A 21,463-nucleotide genomic window follows, 5' to 3' on the forward strand; every position below is an offset into this window, starting at 1 on the left:
GTGGCCACCACCAGAGCAAGTGTCCAACCCACAGCATCCCTACAGCACAGCCAGGGCCTGAGAAGGCGGCCTGGGACTTACAAGGAACAGACTGTGAACTGCCCGGACATTCCAGAGACACTGTTTGTGATGTTCCCTGCCACAGAGCGGGGTGATGTGTTTCCTTTAACCTTTCCCATTTTTCCTTATTCTTTTTAAAATTAATTGTTGATTAAATAACTTGCATTTGCTTTAACTTGTATGTAATGGTCAGTGGGTCAGAGAAGTGCCCAGTGCAGAGAGAGTACCCAGGAGTCGGGACACCCTAGCCCCTGTCCTAGGTGAGCGCAGCAGGGTTGGGGGTCGAGCCCCCCAGGAATCCTGGGCCCAGCCTTGTTGGGGTTACGAGGATTCTCCCAGACAGGAGAGTGGAAGGGGAGTCCTCAAGGGCAGGGAGGCCACTGAGTAAAGGAAGTGGGAGCGAGGTCTCAGATCCTTTCGCTAGCCCATTTCACCAGGGTAGTGCAGAAGCCAGGAAAGTTCCCCACAAGAGCGGGACTATTCCCCCGCTTACACATAGGTTGATCAGAACTCTTGAATTTTCCAGTCAAGTATCAGATCAAGTTTAAAGTTCTCGTTGTGACCTTCATGCATGTCAGTGGATTAAGAATGAGCTATTTAAAGACCGACTCCCACTGCAGTACCAAGATTTCCCAAGGCTGCTGAAACCCTCATGGGCAATGGAACTCTCAATGATTGGGGTGATGCCAGTAGAAGGAGAGACTGCTTTCTCATCAGTAGGCCCACAGCTGAGGAACTCCCCAATCATTCAAAAAGAAAAGAGGCTGTCCATAAACCTGAGTATCTTTAAAACAAAGTTAGAGTCCCATCATCTTTGCTGCAGCTTTCTCATTGCAACAATAATGATAAAAGGAGCAACCAATCCTCCCCACCCTCACCCGAGAGCATTTTATTAAAATGCAGGAGATAAGAGAGGAAAAACCTGCAATTTTACATACGCCTGGAGAAGGGGGAAGTCGAGAGAGTACTCTGATCTATGTATAAACCAGTCAATAGGTTTATGCAGCGATGTGTGTGCATAAGCAGACACAGACCAGTCTTGCCATTTGATAATTTTGGGTGGAATCACAACAAACTACTGAATTTCCCTGGGAAAAAGGTGTTCATGTAGCATTTTTGGTCCAGAAAATCTGAGGAAGTTCTATCAGAAAGCCTGACCTTATGAGATTTCCAACATTTAGACACTAGAGGTTTTGGTGAGGATGAGCTACTTGTATATTATTTTGATTGGTTTGTCATGCTTTGGGGCGGGGGGAGTGGATATAGTTGCTTTGAATTCCAATAACAAGCAGTCAGAATCTCACAACGTACTGCATTAATTTTATAGGAATGCATAATAACAGAGGGAACATGACACAGTCATTGGTTAAAACACAGTAACAAGCACTAGTGTATAAGAACCTAAGCAAGACCGGAAAAAAAAAACAAGCTGGCCACGAATGAGATTTATTAATTACAGAAGGAATTTTTAGCTAAATTTTGGGCTTCCTATTTACAGTTTACTTTTGAACTAGCTCACTACTGGCAATACGATGAAGCAATTCCAACAATTCACGCTTCCACAGTTGTGCTGGAAGGAAAAGAAACGTACAGTTTATCAAGTGAAGTTAAAATGATTTCAGTACTTTAGATGTTGATCAATAACATCTAAACACAACTCCAAAACGCTAGAAAAAAATTGCTTCTGTTTGCTGTAAATTGTGCAGCATAGAGTTGCCAAGGCAATCCCAAGGCAGAGCTGGATAAAAAAACCCTCCACAATCTTGTTAATAAATGAATAAATAAATATATCTTTAAGATGATCTACAGTGCAAAGAATATTTTTGCCAACAGAGAGACACTAGTGAAGTTGTCAAGAGGAACCTAGGGCATAAATATTTGTTTTCTTATGAACTGCAAACTGTAATTCTAGAAGCGATATGTTTTTCTTTCCCTCCCTTTGCTTTGCCCCCTCTCAAGATCATCCAGTTGATTTTATCTGTACTACTAGACTGAACTGTTTTGCCTAAATTCTGTCCCACACTCATTTTCACTCATGGGGGGCAGTGGAGCAGTGGGCAGTCAGGAATATGGCACTCTGGTAGTCCTCTTAGGAATTCTGTGAAATACAGTTTTCCATGTAATACACATGAATTAATGTCTCACTTGGCAGTGTCTAACCTGCAGGTCTTTTCAGTGTAGTACTCAGCAAATAAATCAACACTGCAAGTTAAAATTATGAACTTACGGGTTAAGTGTGACTATTTGATTTTGATACTTGGTGTCTGAAGATTTATTAAGACAGCAGTTCCCAAACTATGGTCCCTGGACAAATGGGGGTCAGCCCACAAGTTGCTAGACACTTGCCACACACCTTTAAAAAGTTATGACTTGCCCCTGCCAGTGCTGTCTTAATTTGACAAAATTGATCTGTTATACAGTGTCGTATACATTTGTAGTACTATGTAAGTAATAAATATTAATAACCATAAGGGGTACATTTTAAAATGTTGTGTAGAATATTAAAGCCACATACACTACTTTCAAAGTTTGTTCCTAATTGTTACCTATCACTAAATACTAGCTAATGAATATTAACTTTGCAGAGCCTTCCTATCACACTTTTTAAAATGAATATGGTCACAGGGTGCTGTCATCTATGACCAATGTTTTCTTTTTAAAATTTGCTCTTTTTTAAAAATGCAAGAGGAAAGTTGACCTTCTGCTGAAGCACTAGACTGGGAATCAAGAAATATAGGTTCAATACCTGACTCTGCCACAGATTTCCTGTATTGCATTAAGACTGGAAAGTACTTCATCTCTACCTGCCTTAGTTCACCATCTCCAAAATATTGCTCCTCTCTCCCTCATCTATTTAGAATGTAAGTTCTTTGAGGTAAGGACCATCTTGTACTATGAAAAGTGCCTATGCACGATGGGGCCTCTCAATGCTAATATAATACAAATACTAATACTATTAATCATAATAATGTGAGAATTTCCACACTTCTGAAATTTGATCATTTTGGAGAACATGTTTAACCATATATCTAGCTAGGATGTTAAAGTATTCAATGGCAAAAACAAAACCAAAAACACAACTACATTAACAAAGAGTTAAGATTGCTTGGTGGTATGTTATCCCCTTGAAGAATGTTGAGTTGAGCAAAACTCAACTTCTGAAAACCAGGAAATGCATAGTTAAGGTTGCTCTTGCAACCTTATCTCTGCCCTTTTTCAGCAATGCCCCAGTAAGCCCCGTTAAACATACTATTACTCTTAACCTCACAGGTGCTGAAATGTACAAGCTCTTCATCTCCTTTTATGACCCATTCTCTCTTACCTACAGTATTCCATATAACACTAAAGGACACTTCCTTTTCTTTATTGTCGTATGCACATTGTAGTCTTTCCAGACCGCACACACAAATGAAGACGTGAACCTGTTTTTAAATACCATTCAGAATTCGGGTCCCCAAAACACTTAGTGGGTGCCATGCACTACCTTGGGTAAAAACTGACCACCAGAGACCACTGTGTCCTGCATCACAGTGACAGTTCTATCTCTGGCTCTGTGCAAAAAAACCTACAAAATTTTTGGAAATGGCTATTTTTTTCAGCACTTATATCTCTACAACCCCTAGCTCAAAGGACCCCAAATGTGGATAACAACCCTGCCCTGCACCCTCCTGAGGCACAGCGAATTTCAACAGAATCCAACAATGCATGCTGATTTTAGAGGACTTAGAAAGATCAAATGGGTGGTGGGTGAAATTCTGTGGCCTGTGTTGTACAGGAGGTCAGACTATATGATCATAATGGTCCTTTCTGACCTAAATATCTATGAATCAACCTTTAAACAAAACTTGTGATGCATACTTAACCACAGTGGTGTTGCCATGACACTACAATATCTACTCTGCCACTGTAGAATCTGAGCTTCCCCATCAGGTCATGTGGAAATTAAAACCCAGTAATGCTTAGTAGCCTCTCCTTGGAGCCCTTGTTAATTCCCAAAAAGCAAAATTTCATATTCTATGTGCACAAAGTGTTTTCTTCCTCTATTAAGGGTAAAAGTACAGTGCCAAATCTGTGAATCATCAAAAATTCACCTGCCAAAACCAGGATTTCCAAACAGAACTAAAGGACAAAAGAGCTACTGACTTTCCAAAAATCTCAACAGAAAGGTTTAAATATATAGACAGGTATAATATATATGAAGTTACAGTACACAGAGGTGGAGGAGAGTTCAACTTCTGCTCTGGTAACCCATGTCTCCTCCCTAGAAATAACAATAATTCAGATAAATGTCTGATTTCAGAGTAGCAGCCATGTTAGTCTGTATCCACAAAAAGAAAAGGAGGACTTGTGAGACCTTAGAGACTAACAAATTTATTTGAGCATAAGCTTTCGTGAGCTACAGCTCACTTAATCGGAGAGACACTCAATGTACCTGTATGTGAACTCACTTCAAATTTTTATTATGGGGTAGGATATTTTTTGTTTTTATCGAAAGGGACCTTTTCTTTACTATTGGGATTGTTTTAAATTAGTGTAAGGTAGTGAGCTGCTACAGCAGGGCTCTGTTGCAAGCCAATAAGTCTGGTTAAATACAGTTACTTACAGTCCCAGAACTGGAGACAATTATACACCAATGTACCCAAGAATTAGCAGAACTGTCTCAGCTTAGTAATTATAGCTGCTTGCTCTCCATTTTGAGGATATGTTACAAAAATATCAGAAATATCCATTTAAATGTATGCTTTGTGGTCCACTACAGCTGACAGTGGCATCATGTGTTTCGACGTCTCCGACTCAAGGAATATTTCCAAAATACCTCTGAACAACATACTAATCCACAGAGGTCTCCCTACCAACACTACAGAAAGAAGGATTCTAGGTGGACTCCTCCTGAAGGTCGAAACAGCAGACTGGACTTCTACATAGAGTGCTTCAGCCGACGTGCACGGGCTGAAATTGTGGAAAAGCAGCATCACTTGCCCCATAACCTCAGCCATGCGGAACGCAATGCCATCCACAGCCTCAGAAACAACTCTGACATCATAATCAAAAAGGCTGACAAAGGAGGTGCTGTTGTCATCATGAATAGGTCGGAATATGAACAAGAGGCTGCTCGGCAGCTCTCCAACACGAGTTTCTACAAGCCATTACCCTATGATCCCACTGAGAGTTACCAAAAGCAACTACAGCATATGTTCAAGAAACTTCCTGAAAAAGCACAAGATCAAATCCACACAGACACACCCCTGGAACCCCGACCTGGGATATTCTATCTACTACCCAAGATCCATAAACCTGGAACTCCTGGGCGCCCCATCATTTCAGGCATTGGCACCCTGACAGCAGGATTGTCTGGCTATGTAGATTCCCTCCTCAGGCCCTACGCTACCAGCACTCCCAGCTACCTTCGAGACACCACTGACTTCCTGAGGAAACTTCAATCCATCGGTGATCTTCCTGATAACACCATCCTGGCCACTATGGATGTAGAAGCCCTCTACACCAACATTCCACACAAAGATGGACTACAAGCCGTCAAGAACACTATCCCCGATAATGTCACGGCTAACCTGGTGGCTGAACTTTGTGACTTTGTCCTTACCCATAACTATTTCACATTTGGGGACAATGTATACCTTCAGATCAGCGGCACTGCTATGGGTACCCGCATGGCCCCACAGTATGCCAACATTTTTATGGCTGATTTAGAACAACGCTTCCTCAGCTCTCGTCCCCTAAAGCCCCTACTCTACTTGCGCTATATTGATGACATCTTCATCATCTGGACCCATGGAAAAGAAGCCCTTGAGGAATTCCACCATGATTTCAACAATTTCCATCCCACCATCAACCTCAGCCTGGTCCAGTCCACACAAGAGATCCACTTCCTGGACACTACAGTGCTAATAAACAATGGTCACATAAACACCACCCTATACCGGAAACCTACTGACCGCTATTCCTACCTGCATGCCTCCAGCTTTCACCCTGACCACACCACACGATCCATCGTCTACAGCCAAGCTCTGCGATACAACCGCATTTGCTCCAACCCCTCAGACAGAGACAAACACCTACAAGATCTCTGTCAAGCTTTCTTACAACTACAATACCCACCTGCGGAAGTAAAGAAACAGATTGATAGAGCCAGAAGAGTTCCCAGAAGTTACCTACTACAGGACAGGCCTAACAAAGAAAATAACAGAACGCCACTAGCCGTCACCTTCAGCCCCCAACTAAAACCCCTCCAACGCATTATTAAGGATCTACAACCTATCCTAAAGGATGACCCAACACTCTCACAAATCTTGGGAGACAGGCCAGTCCTTGCCTACAGACAGCCCCGCAACCTGAAGCAAATACTCACCAACAACCACATACCACACAACAGAACCACTAACCCAGGAACTTATCCTTGCAACAAAGCCCGTTGCCAATTGTGCCCACATATCTATTCAGGGGACACCATCACAGGGCCTAATAACATCAGCCACACTATCAGAGGCTCGTTCACCTGCACATCCACCAATGTGATTTATGCCATCATGTGCCAGCAATGCCCCTCTGCCATGTACATTGGTCAAACTGGACAGTCTCTACGTAAAAGAATAAATGGACACAAATCAGATGTCAAGAATTATAACATTCATAAACCAGTCGGAGAACACTTCAATCTCTCTGGTCACGCAATCACAGACATGAAGGTCGCTATCTTAAAACAAAAAAACTTCAAATCCAGACTCCAGCGAGAAACTGCTGAATTGGAATTCATTTGCAAATTGGATACTATTAATTTAGGCTTAAATAGAGACTGGGAGTGGCTAAGTCATTATGCAAGGTAGCCTATTTCCTCTTGTTTCCCCCCCCCCCCCCCCCGATGTTCTGGTTTAACTTGGATTTAAACTTGGAGAGTGGTCAGTTTGGACGAGCTATTACCAGCAGGAGAGTGAATCTGTGTGTGTATGGGGGTGGGTTTTTGGAGGGGGGTGAGGGAGTGAGAGAACCTGGATTTGTGCAGGAAATGGCCTAACTTCATTATCATGCACATTGTGTAAAGAGTTGTCACTTTGGATGGGCTATCACCAGCAGGAGAGTGAATTTGTGTGGGGGGGTGGAGGGTGAGAAAACCTGGATTTGTGCTGGAAATGGCCTAACCTGACGATTACTTTAGATAAGCTATTACCAGCAGGACCGTGGGGTGGGAGGAGGTATTGTTTCATATTCTCTGTGTATATATAAAGTCTGCTGCAGTTTCCACGGTATGTATCTGATGAAGTGAGCTGTAGCTCACGAAAGCTCATGCTCAAATAAATTGGTTAGTCTCTAAGGTGCCACAAAGTACTCCTTTTCTTTTTGCGAATACAGACTAACACGGCTGTTACTCTGAAACTTCTTAAAGACAGTGGTCCAGATAGTTCCAGAGAAGGGGACTTTCTAATAGGGAAATGAGAGTTCCTCCCTCCTCATAACATCACCAGATGTACCACATCTGACTTCAGCATCCCTCAAAAAGAAGTTAATACAGCTTGGGACTACAGCAACTTTTCACAAATTCCATGGGATGATGTGTGTCCTCTCCCACACACCTGTCTAGCTCCAACCCATCCACTTCTCCTGTGTGGATCTTGACATACGCAGCGAGCCCCCTCCATATGCAGATCTCAGCAGGCACAATACAGCCCAGTGTTAACGTGTTTTTCCTGAACGCAGCCACTTAGATATTCTATAAGAAACAGCTGTGTCAAAAGGGCCAAGTCAAAAATGCTGGACAGATATAGCACATGATAGTTGTCAGAGCAACGTTATTAGTGGCACAGATGCTCACAGTAGGAGATCTTTATTGCTCTGAACAAACCCAATCTAGCCCTTTAGCACTATGGCAATAAAGATACAGAGCTCAAGGAGAAATATCCAAGTAGATATAGCAACCTGCCTCTAGAAATCATTCCTAGAGTGGAAAATACATCAGCACTGTAGGCTAGACAGAAAATTAGGAAGTTATTTATTGCAAAATACCCTATTGGGTATGTAGAGTTGCTAAGTTTATTTAATGAGCATTAAAATCCATGTCCTTTTCAGCTCTAATTGGATGATAAATTCCTTGCATTGTTTCCAGAATCAGCATTGGAATACTCTATTAGGAGAAAACCTTGATGGATTTTTTTTAATTGAGTTCAAACAGATGGCTTAATTTCTGAAATGCTAATTTACTGCTGTGAGTTCTATATTTCATGGCACTTTATTTTTGATTGACACTAAGGGCTACGTGCACAAGGTGTAGACAATCCTGCTTTCTATAGGAAGTGAGGTCGGCAGCTCTGCACTCACAGTTGTATTACTACAGGACTGTGAAACACAATCCAGTGCATAGGTCAGACCGTGATGCATCTTTTCCTAATCTGGGGAGTCCAACAAAATATAGCTTAACTGGCTACTGCCTCCCATCACCTCCAAAGCATGATGATCCCTTTTCTATAAAATCAGTATTAGAAATCTAGAATGTGACATCCCATTAATTAGATTCACAGACCTGCTTTTTTAATTATTCATTAAATGAGTTATACACTTCAGTACAGATATAACCATTATACAGTTATTCTGCATTCCCATCCTGCACAATAATCTTGGGAATCTATCTATAAAGACCTGGATGATATACGATAGGAAATAAACCTGCTATCGGAGAGACAGACCTAGATGACCTCACGATTTTTTTCGGTCTCTAATTTTGCTTACGCACTGGGCATATCCAGACATTGAACATAAAGACATTATATGCATTTTCATGATGTATATCCAAACTCAAAAATGGCTGATTTATAAACCTGTGGTTACTTGGGCCTCCATTCAGCATGGTACCTGTGCTTGAAGTTTGGCATGTGCCTATCTTCTGAACTGGGGTCTTGAAAGTAAAATTCAAAATAATTACTCAACTGTGAAATTTTATGACAAATTCTGCATTCTAATCCCAAACAAGCAGTCCTTAAAGCAAAATTTCCTGGTAGCTAAGTAGCAAGAGTACCTTAGAATATGGGTAACAATGCTAATAAAAATCATGCATAGTTTTGTGCAATTAAGATCTTTTATGTACATTCATTTATTCACACAAGCAGATTTTGCATACTATGGTAGAGGTAGTATGTATTGAGAAATTTACCACCAAAATGTTTTGTTTTACATACATGTGTTTTTTGACAGAAAAATACTTTTTTATGAAGTTCTAAGGAAATCTACTCTACTGTGCCACTTACAGATAATAGGACAGCCCAAAGATTTTCATTATACGTATTACATCCTTGCTATGAGCTAAATACTATCTGAAAAAATATTACACAGTAGATCAGTGATCAGAAAGATTCTCCTTCTAATTAACTAAAATATTAAATTATTATTCTTAAAATTATTAAAATGAATTGATGATTTTCTGGTGAACAAAGGGTTAATTAATATCAAATTGGTCAGATTATTTTATAATTCCTTGCTTCCCTCATTAAATTGCTATTAACATAATTTTCCAAATTCTATAGTTTATACAACCTACACAAATTAGATACACAATGTAAGCATTCTAGCAATAATAAGGATGAGAAAGATTTAATATATAGGATAAAAGGGCAAAAATGTTCATAGATGAAAAATTTTTAGGAATGCACCGCCACTATCATACTACTTTAACAAAACAAATCTCATGAAAACAAGTCTCTCTCCCTCTGCAGAGTATTTCTGTATAAACAATTTTGCTGTTTGAAAAATAACTTTCATAATTATTGTCTCATATTTTGCATTATTTTTTTAAAAGAGTACCAGTAATTAAAGGGTTTGATTTTCTTTCAACAGGGAGGCAAATCAGGAGTAACTCCAGTGAAGCCAACAATGTGACATTTGTGTAAATGAAAGAAGAATCATGTCCAAAATGGTTTGCCTGCACACACACTAAATAACACAAGTTCAGTTAAACACTTTTTTTGTATATTTTAAACTTTGTTTCAAGTTGTTAAGGTTACTCAAGTGTGACATCCAGCCAGTGTATCCTCTTAAAATAGGAAATACTAAATTACGGGACATCTCTTAACCAAGCCTTAAAGTCCTCACAACAGGGTTCCAGTGATTGCTTTAAATAGGATCAGAATTTGAATATTTAACTGTTTTCACTGTTAACTAAACAAGAGTGTCTGCAGAAAGATTTCTCTCTAAATGGAAAGAGCTTCTGTCTGTTTTCTTTGTCTATTTTTGTTCTCTTAAATTAAAGCTGAGAACAGTCCTATTGTGGTTTGAAACCTCCCAGAGCCACAGCTCACACATGAAGACGGAACACAAGAATGTTAGGGAAAGGATCTAAGCATTCCATACTACGGAATACTGTGTTCAGTTTTAGAGCCTTTGCTTTTACAGAGCTGCTAGCTGGCATGAGTATGTGCAAAGCGTCATAGGGGATGATTGCAAAATAGTCTCATGTATTTCCCAAAGGAAATTCAGTGTTTTCCACAGCGGAACTTGCTTTTCAAATTAGACAACTCATCTGGATATTCCACTTCAGTATGGCTGGTAAATATCCAGTTTTAAATATAATATTTCCAAGAACCTGTCTTCTGGGAGGTACCTTGTCCCCAGGCAGAGATTGTTACGAGGGGGGATATTTGAATAAAGACAAGAGAGAAGCACTAATCTTCACTAGTACAAGGGCTCTTCAAGATCAAGCACATCTTTGGGATCTTCTGACAGGCAACTGTGTACAAGGTATTGATACAGTTTAAAAGTGTTTAATAGGAGTTGGAATGAACCATCACCTAATAGCTGAAGGGAAGCAGGCTGTACCCCTGGCAAATGACCCTAAGCAGGGGCCAGAGAGTGGATCAGCACGTGGGTTAAAGGTAGCCCAGTCAAGAGAACAGCAGGGGCTGGAGCCTGTGTAATTTTCCCTGCCCTCCCACCATAAGCAGGTGACAGGAGGGGAGGAATCATTGTCAGGCCTGTCCATGAGATGATGAGAGGAATCTGCAGAAGCTCCTTTCACTGCTGAAGTGGGATGGTGTGCGGAAGTCTCACAGGCAGATGGTGTTGGTAGCAGGGAACTAGGCAGGTATGCGTATGGTGCACATAATCCTGGCAGCTCAAGCAAGCAGTAGGAGTTTCAACACCATGGAACAGCTCACCTTGGTATTTTCTGGACATCCAGAAGCAAGTTTGGGGACAGACTTGGAAGTACACATCTGTATTCATTTCACAGTTTACTGGATGCAGGACCAAAAATGGGTCACATGGTAACCACATAGTATCCATTTTGGGTAAACAAAGAAAGTGAGTAGAAGGAATGCTGAAGAATCCATTCCTGCCATGAGTGCCACAACTGACATATTGGAAGCTGGGACCAAGTTTATGAAGATTGACTTCAGCAAATAGGGACTGGTCTTCAGTGAAGATGATCAGACTGAATTGCTTAAGATTCAGTCATCTTCCACGGACTCACCTCTGCTGTAGTCATTGTTCCTACCCAGGCTAATTGAAAGGGCTTGCAAAGATTCAGGAGGAAGGCAAATAGGGAAATCTGGTGTTTGTGCAGCATAAGGAAGAATTTACAAGCTAAAGCAAATTTTGATTATATATGTTTGCCTGGGATTATCAGGCTGGACAGAGATACATGTTGGAAAGAAGATCTGACATTTACTATTCATTTTTTAAAATTTATTATTATTCTTGTATGCAGTGTGACAAAGTTCCTGCTATACCTTGGTGGGTCTTGCACTTATTTGGCGGATTTGCTCGCCTTGGAGCTTCATGGCAGCCCTCAGCTTGGCTGTTTTTCTGAATTCACAGTCCAGGTTGACTCCTCCTGTGTCTGACCAGGAGTTGGGAGGATTTGGGGGGAACCCGGGCCCGCCCTCTTCTCTGAGTTCCAGCCCAGGGCCCTGTGGAATGCAGCTGTCGAGAGTGCCTCCTGGAACAGCTGTGCGACAGCTACAACTCCCTGGGCTACTTCCCCATGGCCTCCTCCCAACACCTTCTTTATCCTCACCATAGGACCTTCCTCCTGGTGTCTGATAATGCTTGTACACCTCAGTCCTCCAACAGTCCGCGTTCTCACTCTCAGCTCCTAGTGCCTCTTGCTTCCAGCTCCTCACACGCACGCCACAAACTGAAGTGAGCTCCTTTTTAAAACCCAGGTGCCCTGATTAGCCTGCCTTAATTGATTCTAGCAGCTTCTTGATTGGCTGCAGGAGTTCTAATCAGCCTGTCTTAATTGTCTCCAGAAGGTTCCTGATTGTTCTGGAACCTTCCCTGTTACCTTACCCAGGGAAAAGGAACCTACCTAGCCTGGGGCTAATATATCTGCCTTCTATTACTCTCCTATAGCCATCTAGACTGACCCTATCACAGCAGACATCAGAGCTCAATTTCCAGGTTCAGTAACCAAAAAATAGCCCCTGTATCAAAAGAATTGTATACCACCCTTCAGATGTTGAGTTGGGCACTCTTCCACCACAGGAGCTATTATCTTCAATGCTGCCCAACAGTCACAGCATGGAGAAGCTAATCCAGTGCATAGTTGCAGCAATTCTGGATGAGCCAGAGAGTAGCACCTTGATCCTGATCCAGGATTGACAACCAAGCAGACAAAAAGGTAGGTGCAGTGATGCACTCCTGAATTTACTTATTCTGTTAGACTCTTTTTCCCACGATGGTTCCCCCCCTAGAAGAACAAGTTCACTGCCTTCACATGGCACCCTCAGTCAGGAGCAAAAGCAAAGCCAATGTAGATGAAATGCAAAATTGAAATTCAAGTTCTCATCATAAAAAGAGAAAGACAAAGTTAAATTTATAATACTAGAGAAGCTACCTATCCCGTCTTTATGCCATAAATTAAAAAACATTAACAACACTGACTATACGGAAGCATGCTTCTCCTGGGAGGGCGATGTAAAAATAACACAGTAAATGGTAGGGGTTTCCAGGAATCTAGGAAGACAATCTACTTTCAACAATTAGGCAGTTCCATACCTAGTAGAGGTTTGATTTCATGATGAACGATCTGATATTGCATGTATGATGTTGGTCATGAAATCCATATCACAAGCATTTGGAAAAACATGGCATACTGCACTTTTTAGAAGTGTTTACATATTGTATTGCACTAGCCATTTATATCAACCCTTCAAGTCAAGAAATGCTTTAGTTTTCCACAACATGATTAGGCTATCCAGTGGTGACTGTATTTGTTTTGCCTAAAGGTGCAGTTCTCCTTACCCACTCATTCTATGTGTGTGTCTTTGTGTCTGTTGTTACAGTAAGATATTTAATCAAACCCCTTTGAAGTGGTAAAGTGGAAACAGCTGTATCTGACAATGTGCTGATGACATGGGACTTAAAGCTGTCAAGAGCTGCAGATTGCAAGCAGCACTAGGAGGGTAGTGGCTTGCAGGTCATGGCATCTTCAAGAGGAATGTATCTAAACCAATCAGCTCAAGGTAGTGGCTCCAAGTCTCAAAGATCTGGTGAGCTTTCATTTAATACTCCAGAGGCCATTCTTCAAAGTGCCCTTTCTTTTCAAGAGTGATGGCCAGATGTGGAGGAGCTTTGGGGGGATTTGTTGTCCAAGTTCAGACTTTTAAGAAATTAGGAATGCTACATTATTACGCAAATGGTGTCCCGACAAATAAATAGAAGTTAAGTTTGAATCAATATCTCATGTTCTGGAAAAGGATATCAGATTAAACAAGTTTCTAGATGATTGATTTTTCTTCAACAAAATTAGCTTGAAGCACATTTTCAAAATGCCTAACAACATATTAAAAGAATTTCGCGGTTTCGGAGTATCACAAAGGAATGGTAACTAGATATCATCTCTAAGAACAGATCTTTCTCAGTAATATTCCCATTTATATCAATTATGGGGGAACAGCTAAATGTCTAGAAATTCTCTTCCTGTATTTCTTGTTGTGCAGTGGCATTTGTTATCACCAGGCTGGGTTAACATTTTCCCAGTTAACACTCATTGAGAATAATATTGCTAGAATTAACAGTCACACATGTGTAGTGATTGAGAAGATCTAATATGATTTACCCATGGTAAATAAAGATAAATAAAATAAGAATGTATTGTTCACGCAATAGCCTTGTGACAGAAAAGAGCATAAGTAGGCTGGAGGACATGTATCTCTTTTAAAAATACAATTAAAGCAAAAACAGCTTTGCATTTTTGTAGTGATTACTATATTTTACAGAAGTTTATGCTCTCCTGAAATTTGATTGGATGAAAATTGTTATAAGTGACATTAGCATATCTCTATTGATAATAGGGCTGACACATGAATATTCTTAAGGTGGAACTAATAACAGGCAGAATGTTTTCTTCCTGCTTCAGGGCTGCACCTCATATTCTACTGCTGTTGGGCTGCATTTTCATAATTCTTGTAGTCCAAAATTTCCAATATTTTCGGAAGCAACCAGAGTAGGAAAATAAGCATTTCCAATATTTTTCAATACAATCACAGAATCATAAAATATGTAGAGTGGAAGGGACCTAAAGATGTCATATAGTCCATCCTCCCATGCTGGTAGGGTACCTACACACTCCCTGATGGGTGTGTTCCCAACCTGTTCTTAAAAGCCTTCAGAGATGGGGATTCCACAATCTCACTTGGTAACCTATTCCAAAACTTAACTATCTTTATAGTTAGAATGTTTCTCCTAATATCTAACTGATAACTCTCTTCTTTGTACCAGGCCTAAAGATATTTGAAGACAGTTAACAAGTTTCTCCTCAGTCTTCTTTTCTCCAGACTAAACATGTCTTGTTTTTTAACCTTTCCTCATAGATGAGGTTTTCTAAACCTTTTATCATCTTTTTGCTCTCCTCTGGACTCCCTCCAATTCATGAATATCTTTCTTAAAGTGTGGTGTCCAAACCTGGACACAGCGCTCGAGCTGAAGACTCTCCAGGGCTGACTAGAGCAGCACAGTTACCTCCCATGTCTTACAGAAACACTTCTAGTCTTTTTTTTTTTTTTTGCAACTACACCACATTGTTGGCTTTTATTCCCTTTGTGATCCACTATAACCCCCAGATCTTGTTCAGCAGTACTACTGCCTAGACAGTTATTCCCCATTTTGTATTTCTTCATTTGATTTTTCCTTCCCAATTGAAGTACTTTGCACTTGTCCTTGTTGAATTTCATCTTGTTGATTTCAAACCAATTCTCCAATTTATCAAGGTCCTTTTGAATTCTAGTCCTGTCCTCCAAAGCACTTACAACCCCTCCCAAACTGGAAATTTTATAACCATACTCTTCACTCCATTATCCAAGTCATTAATGAAAATATTGACCAGTCCTGGACTCAGGACATATCCCAGGGAGACCTAACAGATACATCTTACAATCACAAGTTTATTCAGTGATGAAAGCTTTTACCAGGATTTTTGAAGGATTTCACTGTACATCAACCTGATCTTTAAAACACAATCCTATTACTGTATTAGTTTGTCTATTTCAGATTGAATATTTCTCCTCTTGCCACCAAACTCTTTTTCCCCCTCACTCTGAGCATTGAGCCTTTTTACAACTACTACAGTAAAAATGAATTAGTTCAGCGGCAGAGAGCAAAGTGGCTCAAGATGAAGAACTTTATTGCAGTAGCCTCTGCTGCTTACAGCTGTGCCCTAACCTTATGGCAATGTACAAAACAGAATAGATGTGCAAGAAACAAATGCTCCAATAGAGATTAAATACTCTGTCTACAAAAACTACAGTATTAGTCAAGTGAGTAATTCAGGGTGAAAGTCACACAATGTGAGACTATCTATTCATTGCTACAGATAGCTGAAACAATTTTCACAAAACAAGAACCAGCTTGAACCTTTGCTTATCCCGCAGATTGAACAGACTATAAAGCCAGAACGGACCATTGTGATCATCTTGTCTGACCTCCTGTATAATACAGGTCATAGAGCTTCCCTAAATTAACTCCTGTACCCAGCGTCCCTTGCAGTCTTCTGCTGGGGCAGCTCACTTGTGCTTAAGTCCATGCCATCACATCTTCACTACTATTGTTAACCATGCTTGTTAGATTAAAGTTAGCATAGGTATGCTTACCCATGCTACAATCACCCCTCAGTTTACAGTGTAGCTGTACACTAGTCTAGAGTGAATAATTAAAAGTTATGAATAAAACAGTAAGGTATGGAAAGGTCAGCAGAATTGAGACAGAAACAAAGTAAACTGATAAGAAAAAGTTTGATCTGTGTAAGAATTAGGGACCGATATCTGCCAAGTGTCATGTACCTTGTAGGTGTGTCATCCATTCCTACTTTCAGCTTTCCCCGGGGGTAATCCATCCTGAAAACCTACCCCCCTCTATCCCTTCCCCCAAGGCCTCACCCTCGCTCTGCCTCTTTTGCCCCCACTCCATCCCTTCCGCCTCTTCTTGCCTCCACTCTGCCCCCCATCCTGCCTCTTCCCATCCCTGCTCCACCCCTCCCCCAACCATACCCCTGCCCTCGCTCTGCCTCTTCCTGCCCCTGCTCCTCCCTCTCCCCCCAGCACCTCCTGCCTGCTGCCAAACAGCTGATGAGCGGCAGGCGAGAGGCACTGGGAGGGTAGGGGAAGAGCTGATCAGCAGGTGGCTAGTGGGTGCTGAGCACTCACTATTTATTTTCCTGTGGGTGCGCCAGCCCTGGAGCACCTATGGAGTCAGTGTCTATGTCCTGCACAATCAGTATGATATCACACATATTTTTATGAGAGAAAAAGACATCCACACTATGCCATGTGGCCTAAAGGAAGGTGCACTGAGCTACCAGCTGAAAGCCCACAAATTCTAATCCTAGTCTTCTACTCACTTCTCTGAATATATCTATCTACTTCATAACCCTTATTAACCAAGACCTCACACCTCTACCTTAGGGGAGGTATAACTATCATTCATCCATTTTCTAGCTAAGATAACAGAGATTGGACAAGGTCATGTCAGGCACAGCTGTTAACGTAAACAAGCTCTCTACAATGACAGACCCGGGCCCTCATCCACTTTGCAACACTGCCTTTCCAGGTGAAATGGGCCAAATAATCTCTTTGTGTAACCCATGCCAAGAGCGTGGGTCTTGGTTGCTCTCAAGTGGCTAGAACATATACAGAGGTTAATGAGTTTGTTACTGCATCCATACTAATGGGAATGGTCCATTAGTTGAAGTGGCAGGCATTCATGCTTTTAGATCTAAAGATCCCAGGTTCAGTTGCTTTAGATCAATGGTGGGCAACCTGAAGCCCACGGACTGCACACAGTCCGTCAGGGTAATCCGCTGGCGGGCTGCGAGACAGTTTGCTTACACTGGTTCACCGTTGGTTCACCATTCCGGTTTGGTTCACCGTTCCCGGCCAATGGGAGCTGCAGAAAGCGGCAGCCAGCACGTCCCTGTGGCCTGCACCTCTTCCCACACTCCCAACGGCCAGGAACGGCAAGCCGCAGCCACTGGAAGCTGCGGATGGCCATGCCTGCGGACGGTCAGTGTAAACAAACTGTCTCGCGGCCCGTCAGCGGATTACCCACCACTGCTTTAGATGACCCAAACAGATGCCTTTACACTTGTCTGTGTAGTCTCTTATCACTAATCATACTCTACTCCCAGAGTCAGGACTCCGGAGAGCCAGCTAGTTCACAAATAGTTGTATTGCCCTCATAGAGGATAAGACCATGGCTTCCCTGTCACTTACTCCAATAGCAGATGTGGCAGTGGTCTATGCTGTGCATCTGAGGGTTGTATGTTCAAACACAGTGGCTGATCCATGCTGGAGGAAAATCTATGGAAGTTAGTGTGTGGACCCTGGCATAATTGTTTAAATGACTTTATATTGCAAAAAAGTATATTTAGAGGTTAATTTGGACATTCTGTCAATACTGGTTTTATTGATATACTTTTAGTTTTTGTATTTTGGTTAATGGGAATAGTCCCTTTAAGAGCAGGGTGGAGCACAGATGGCCTTGTCTGAGGAAGACAGAGCAGCGTGTTGGAGATGTGGGAACTTGTTTAATAAACCAATCTTTCCGGAAAGCAATCCTAATGCCTGAAGGTGTAATACTAGCATTTATTAGGAGGCTAAAAGCCTCAGAACATTGTTTAATAAGCTTCAGAGCCTTTTGCCTATAGGTCACCAGTATGAATCCGTCCTAACTCAGTAGGAATTAAGTGTTGTCTCCCATTAATGCAAGTTTGGTGGCCCTTATATGCAATGAGTTTGGTGGGTCTTAATTCCAGCTGCCACAGTACAAATGCACCAACATACTTTGCACTGATTGTCAGACATAACAGAGAGGCCAAGAACTTCATGGACTTTGGAAAATGAGCTACCCCTATTGCCCTAGATCAGTGGTTCTCAAACTTCATTGCACCACAACCCCCTTCTAAAAACAAAAATTACTTCATGACCCAGGAGAGGGGACCGAAGCCTGAGCCCACCCAAGCCCCACTGCCCCAGGTGGTGGGCCCAAAGCCTGAGCCCCACCGCTCTGGGCAGGGGGACCAAAGCTGAAGCTCAAGGGCTTCAGCCCCAGTCACGGGGCCTGCAACCTGAGCCCCGCCGCCCAGGGCTGAAGCCCTCAGGCTCTAGCTTTGGCCCTGAGCAGGGGGGCTCGGGCTTCAGCCCCGGGCCCCAGCACGTCTAAGTCAACCCTGGCGACCCCATTCAAAGAGCATTATAACTCACTTTGGGGTCCCAACCCACTATTTCAGAGCCACTGCCCTAGATTACTTTCCTCTACATCAGAGCTGAGGAATGCTGGCAGGGCAGTGTTTGGAAAGCTTTTACTGTTGTTCCTCTGTGGATAAATAGTTCCTTCATCAGGACTGCATGACATTAAATCCACAAAGTGTTTAAAGCTGGAGTCTTAAGGTCACGTACAAATTGTTGCACATATGCAACATAGCTCATTAAATTATTTGCATAAAGTATTATTTGCATAACCCCTTTTTCTCCTTTCCACTCCCCCAGAATTAATTGGCAGTAAATGGTTGAAAATGAAGATGGTTACTCAAATTAAACTGAAAAGATTACATGCTTTTAATTTCTTTCCCTTCCTAAATAAATGATCTGAGTTCCTGCATGCTGCCACTCCCCTTTAAAATAAACCTCCAGAAGTTACCTGAAGAGAGAATGGAAGTTATTCTGATGATGAAGCACCATATCATTGGAATAAAGCCAGTGCTCAGTGGAATACCTTTGATACGCTACCCTCAAACTGTACTGTATTCTCCAAATTTCAGATGCCTATAGAAATAGACAGCAGATTTCTAAAAGACCTTTTGAGAGTAAAATGAGTAAATGAAAATTGAAGAATGGTGGTTGTACCAACTGTGTACCATTTGAGCTGCTTTCTAACATTTAAGATGTCCACAGTCAAAGAAAGTATTAGGACTTCTTAGAAGCATGCAGAAAATGCTTCAGTTCCCCAAATGGAAACTAACAAAGTGGATATGAAAGAAACAAAGAATGGAATATGGAAAGCTGTCATTGCTACACAGAGTTGGCTAAGGATTTTTGGGTATTTAAACTATACGTTTAATAATTTCAGATAATTTGGTTTATCTTATGTATTTTTACTTCTGAGTCTGAATTTTCCTCAATTGCATTTTTTTTGTGTGTGGGAATTTTGCTGATGTTGTTTTATTCTAACGTTACTGAAATATATTTTCAACAAGAACTCAAAGTATTTTGTCTGGGAATATGCTTTCTAGGTTTACTTCATTATATAGCCCCAAGTGTTAAACATCTTGGGTGAGATCCTGGCCACAGTAATGTCAATGGGTGTTCTATCATTGACTTCAGGATTTCACATCTTGTTTCTAAATTGGAAAGGAAATCACATAAAATCTACAATATGGGGTAATTGTCAAAAAGAAAAAGCTGTCATTACTTTTATTTTTTTTATTGAGTGTGAATTAATTCGTGCAGTCCTTATTCCACATGAGTGATGCTTATCGGAACATTCTAAAGAAATAATTATCATCAAGTTTAGTGACGGTAGAAACAGGCTTTTTTTTTTTTTTTGAAAGAGCTGTGGATAAACATGTGCATGTCCCCCTCCAGCCTCCTCCATCCCTCCGCTGCCCCTCCCCACCCCCACTCCTTTCTACCTTCTCTTCGAAGTAAAAAGAAGTAGTTACTTTGCCTATAGTGCATAACAGTATGAGGTTATATCTGAGATAATAGCAACTTTGGGATTGTATAAGAACAAAACTTTCATTACAGATGAAAAGGCTGAAAATTATTTAAAATTTCTTATCTAGTATCTGGAACGCTGACAAGCTTTCCAGTCTCTGATGAAAAAGTCTGGCATTAGGAGAACCCCAAAAATCTAACACATTTGACTTTGCGTAAGTAAATCTAAGCCCGCCCCCACCGCTGCTCCAACTAATTTAAAACATAGTAGTAACATTCTACTTGTTTTTGGAACTTTATACCGAGAAGAATGAAAAAAACCCATAGTGATTAGTTTGACAAATGAAAAGCTTTATTTGATTTCTACTACTATCTAATTATTCATTAAAAGCATTCCCAAATACAGGCTCAGAGATCTAATACTCCTATGATTAGTTTCTCCTCAAAGTACCACAGGATCCAACACATCTGAGTTCATCATTTTGAATAGCGCATGCCATAAAGGGAAACAAACAAACAAACACTTACATTAGGTCTTAATCCTGCTGCCATTTCATAATACTTCTCTGCTGCTTCATTGAGACTGGCTTGTCTATTGGTGCAGGGGAAAAAAATAAAACTACACTTAGTTTTTCTTAGGTAAACATGGAAAGTGTGCAGATGGACAACTGTATTTGCTTCCACCATTTTAAAATATCCTATTACCAAATACCAATATAAATATTATTTTTATAGCTCTGAATATCAGTTCTCTATAATGAAATGCTCTTTTTATTCTTATTCACATTTTAGTTATAATAGGATTTCAGTGTACATTGCAAAGAAATACAGTGGGCCAGATACAGTAGATCAGCTGACACAAGTTTATGGCCCTTTGCCAGGTTACACCAGCTGAAGATCTGGTACAATATTTATAAAATTAGCCATACCTTCAAGTATTATATATGTCAAAGTTTGGGTTGTAACATAAAGCAACTCATGTCTTTATTCCCTACCGAGAACACTGTCTTAAGGAAGCTGGCATATGCGCAAAACCAACCAAACAAACTGAAGGGATGCCAGGTAGGTTACGCCTTCCAACACTATTAATATTTTGGTTATTACAATCCTTAAACCAAACAGAAGGACAAGTAGTATGGCTTCCTGTACCAGGAGGTAATTAAAAAGGAGCCCATGTGTCTTATCTGTAGACTTCTCACTCTTGACAGGCGACTGTTAGCATGTTTGCCTGTTAGGGGACTAAAGATGCATTCTTT

General features: G+C 41.1%; 1 protein-coding gene across 1 annotated transcript in view; it reads right to left on the minus strand.

The window, feature by feature from the left end:
• Nucleotides 1–21,463, minus strand: part of TMTC2 (transmembrane O-mannosyltransferase targeting cadherins 2) — a 380,329-nt gene that overhangs the window by 12,056 nt on the left and 346,810 nt on the right. The window contains exon 11 of the mRNA XM_077807709.1: nucleotides 20,736–20,799. Within this exon, the coding sequence (XP_077663835.1) occupies nucleotides 20,736–20,799 (64 nt within the window). The remainder of the gene's footprint in view (nucleotides 1–20,735; nucleotides 20,800–21,463) is intronic.

The sequence above is a fragment of the Eretmochelys imbricata genome, chromosome 1 (assembly GCF_965152235.1).
Source record: "Eretmochelys imbricata isolate rEreImb1 chromosome 1, rEreImb1.hap1, whole genome shotgun sequence".
NCBI lineage: Eukaryota > Metazoa > Chordata > Testudines > Cheloniidae > Eretmochelys > Eretmochelys imbricata.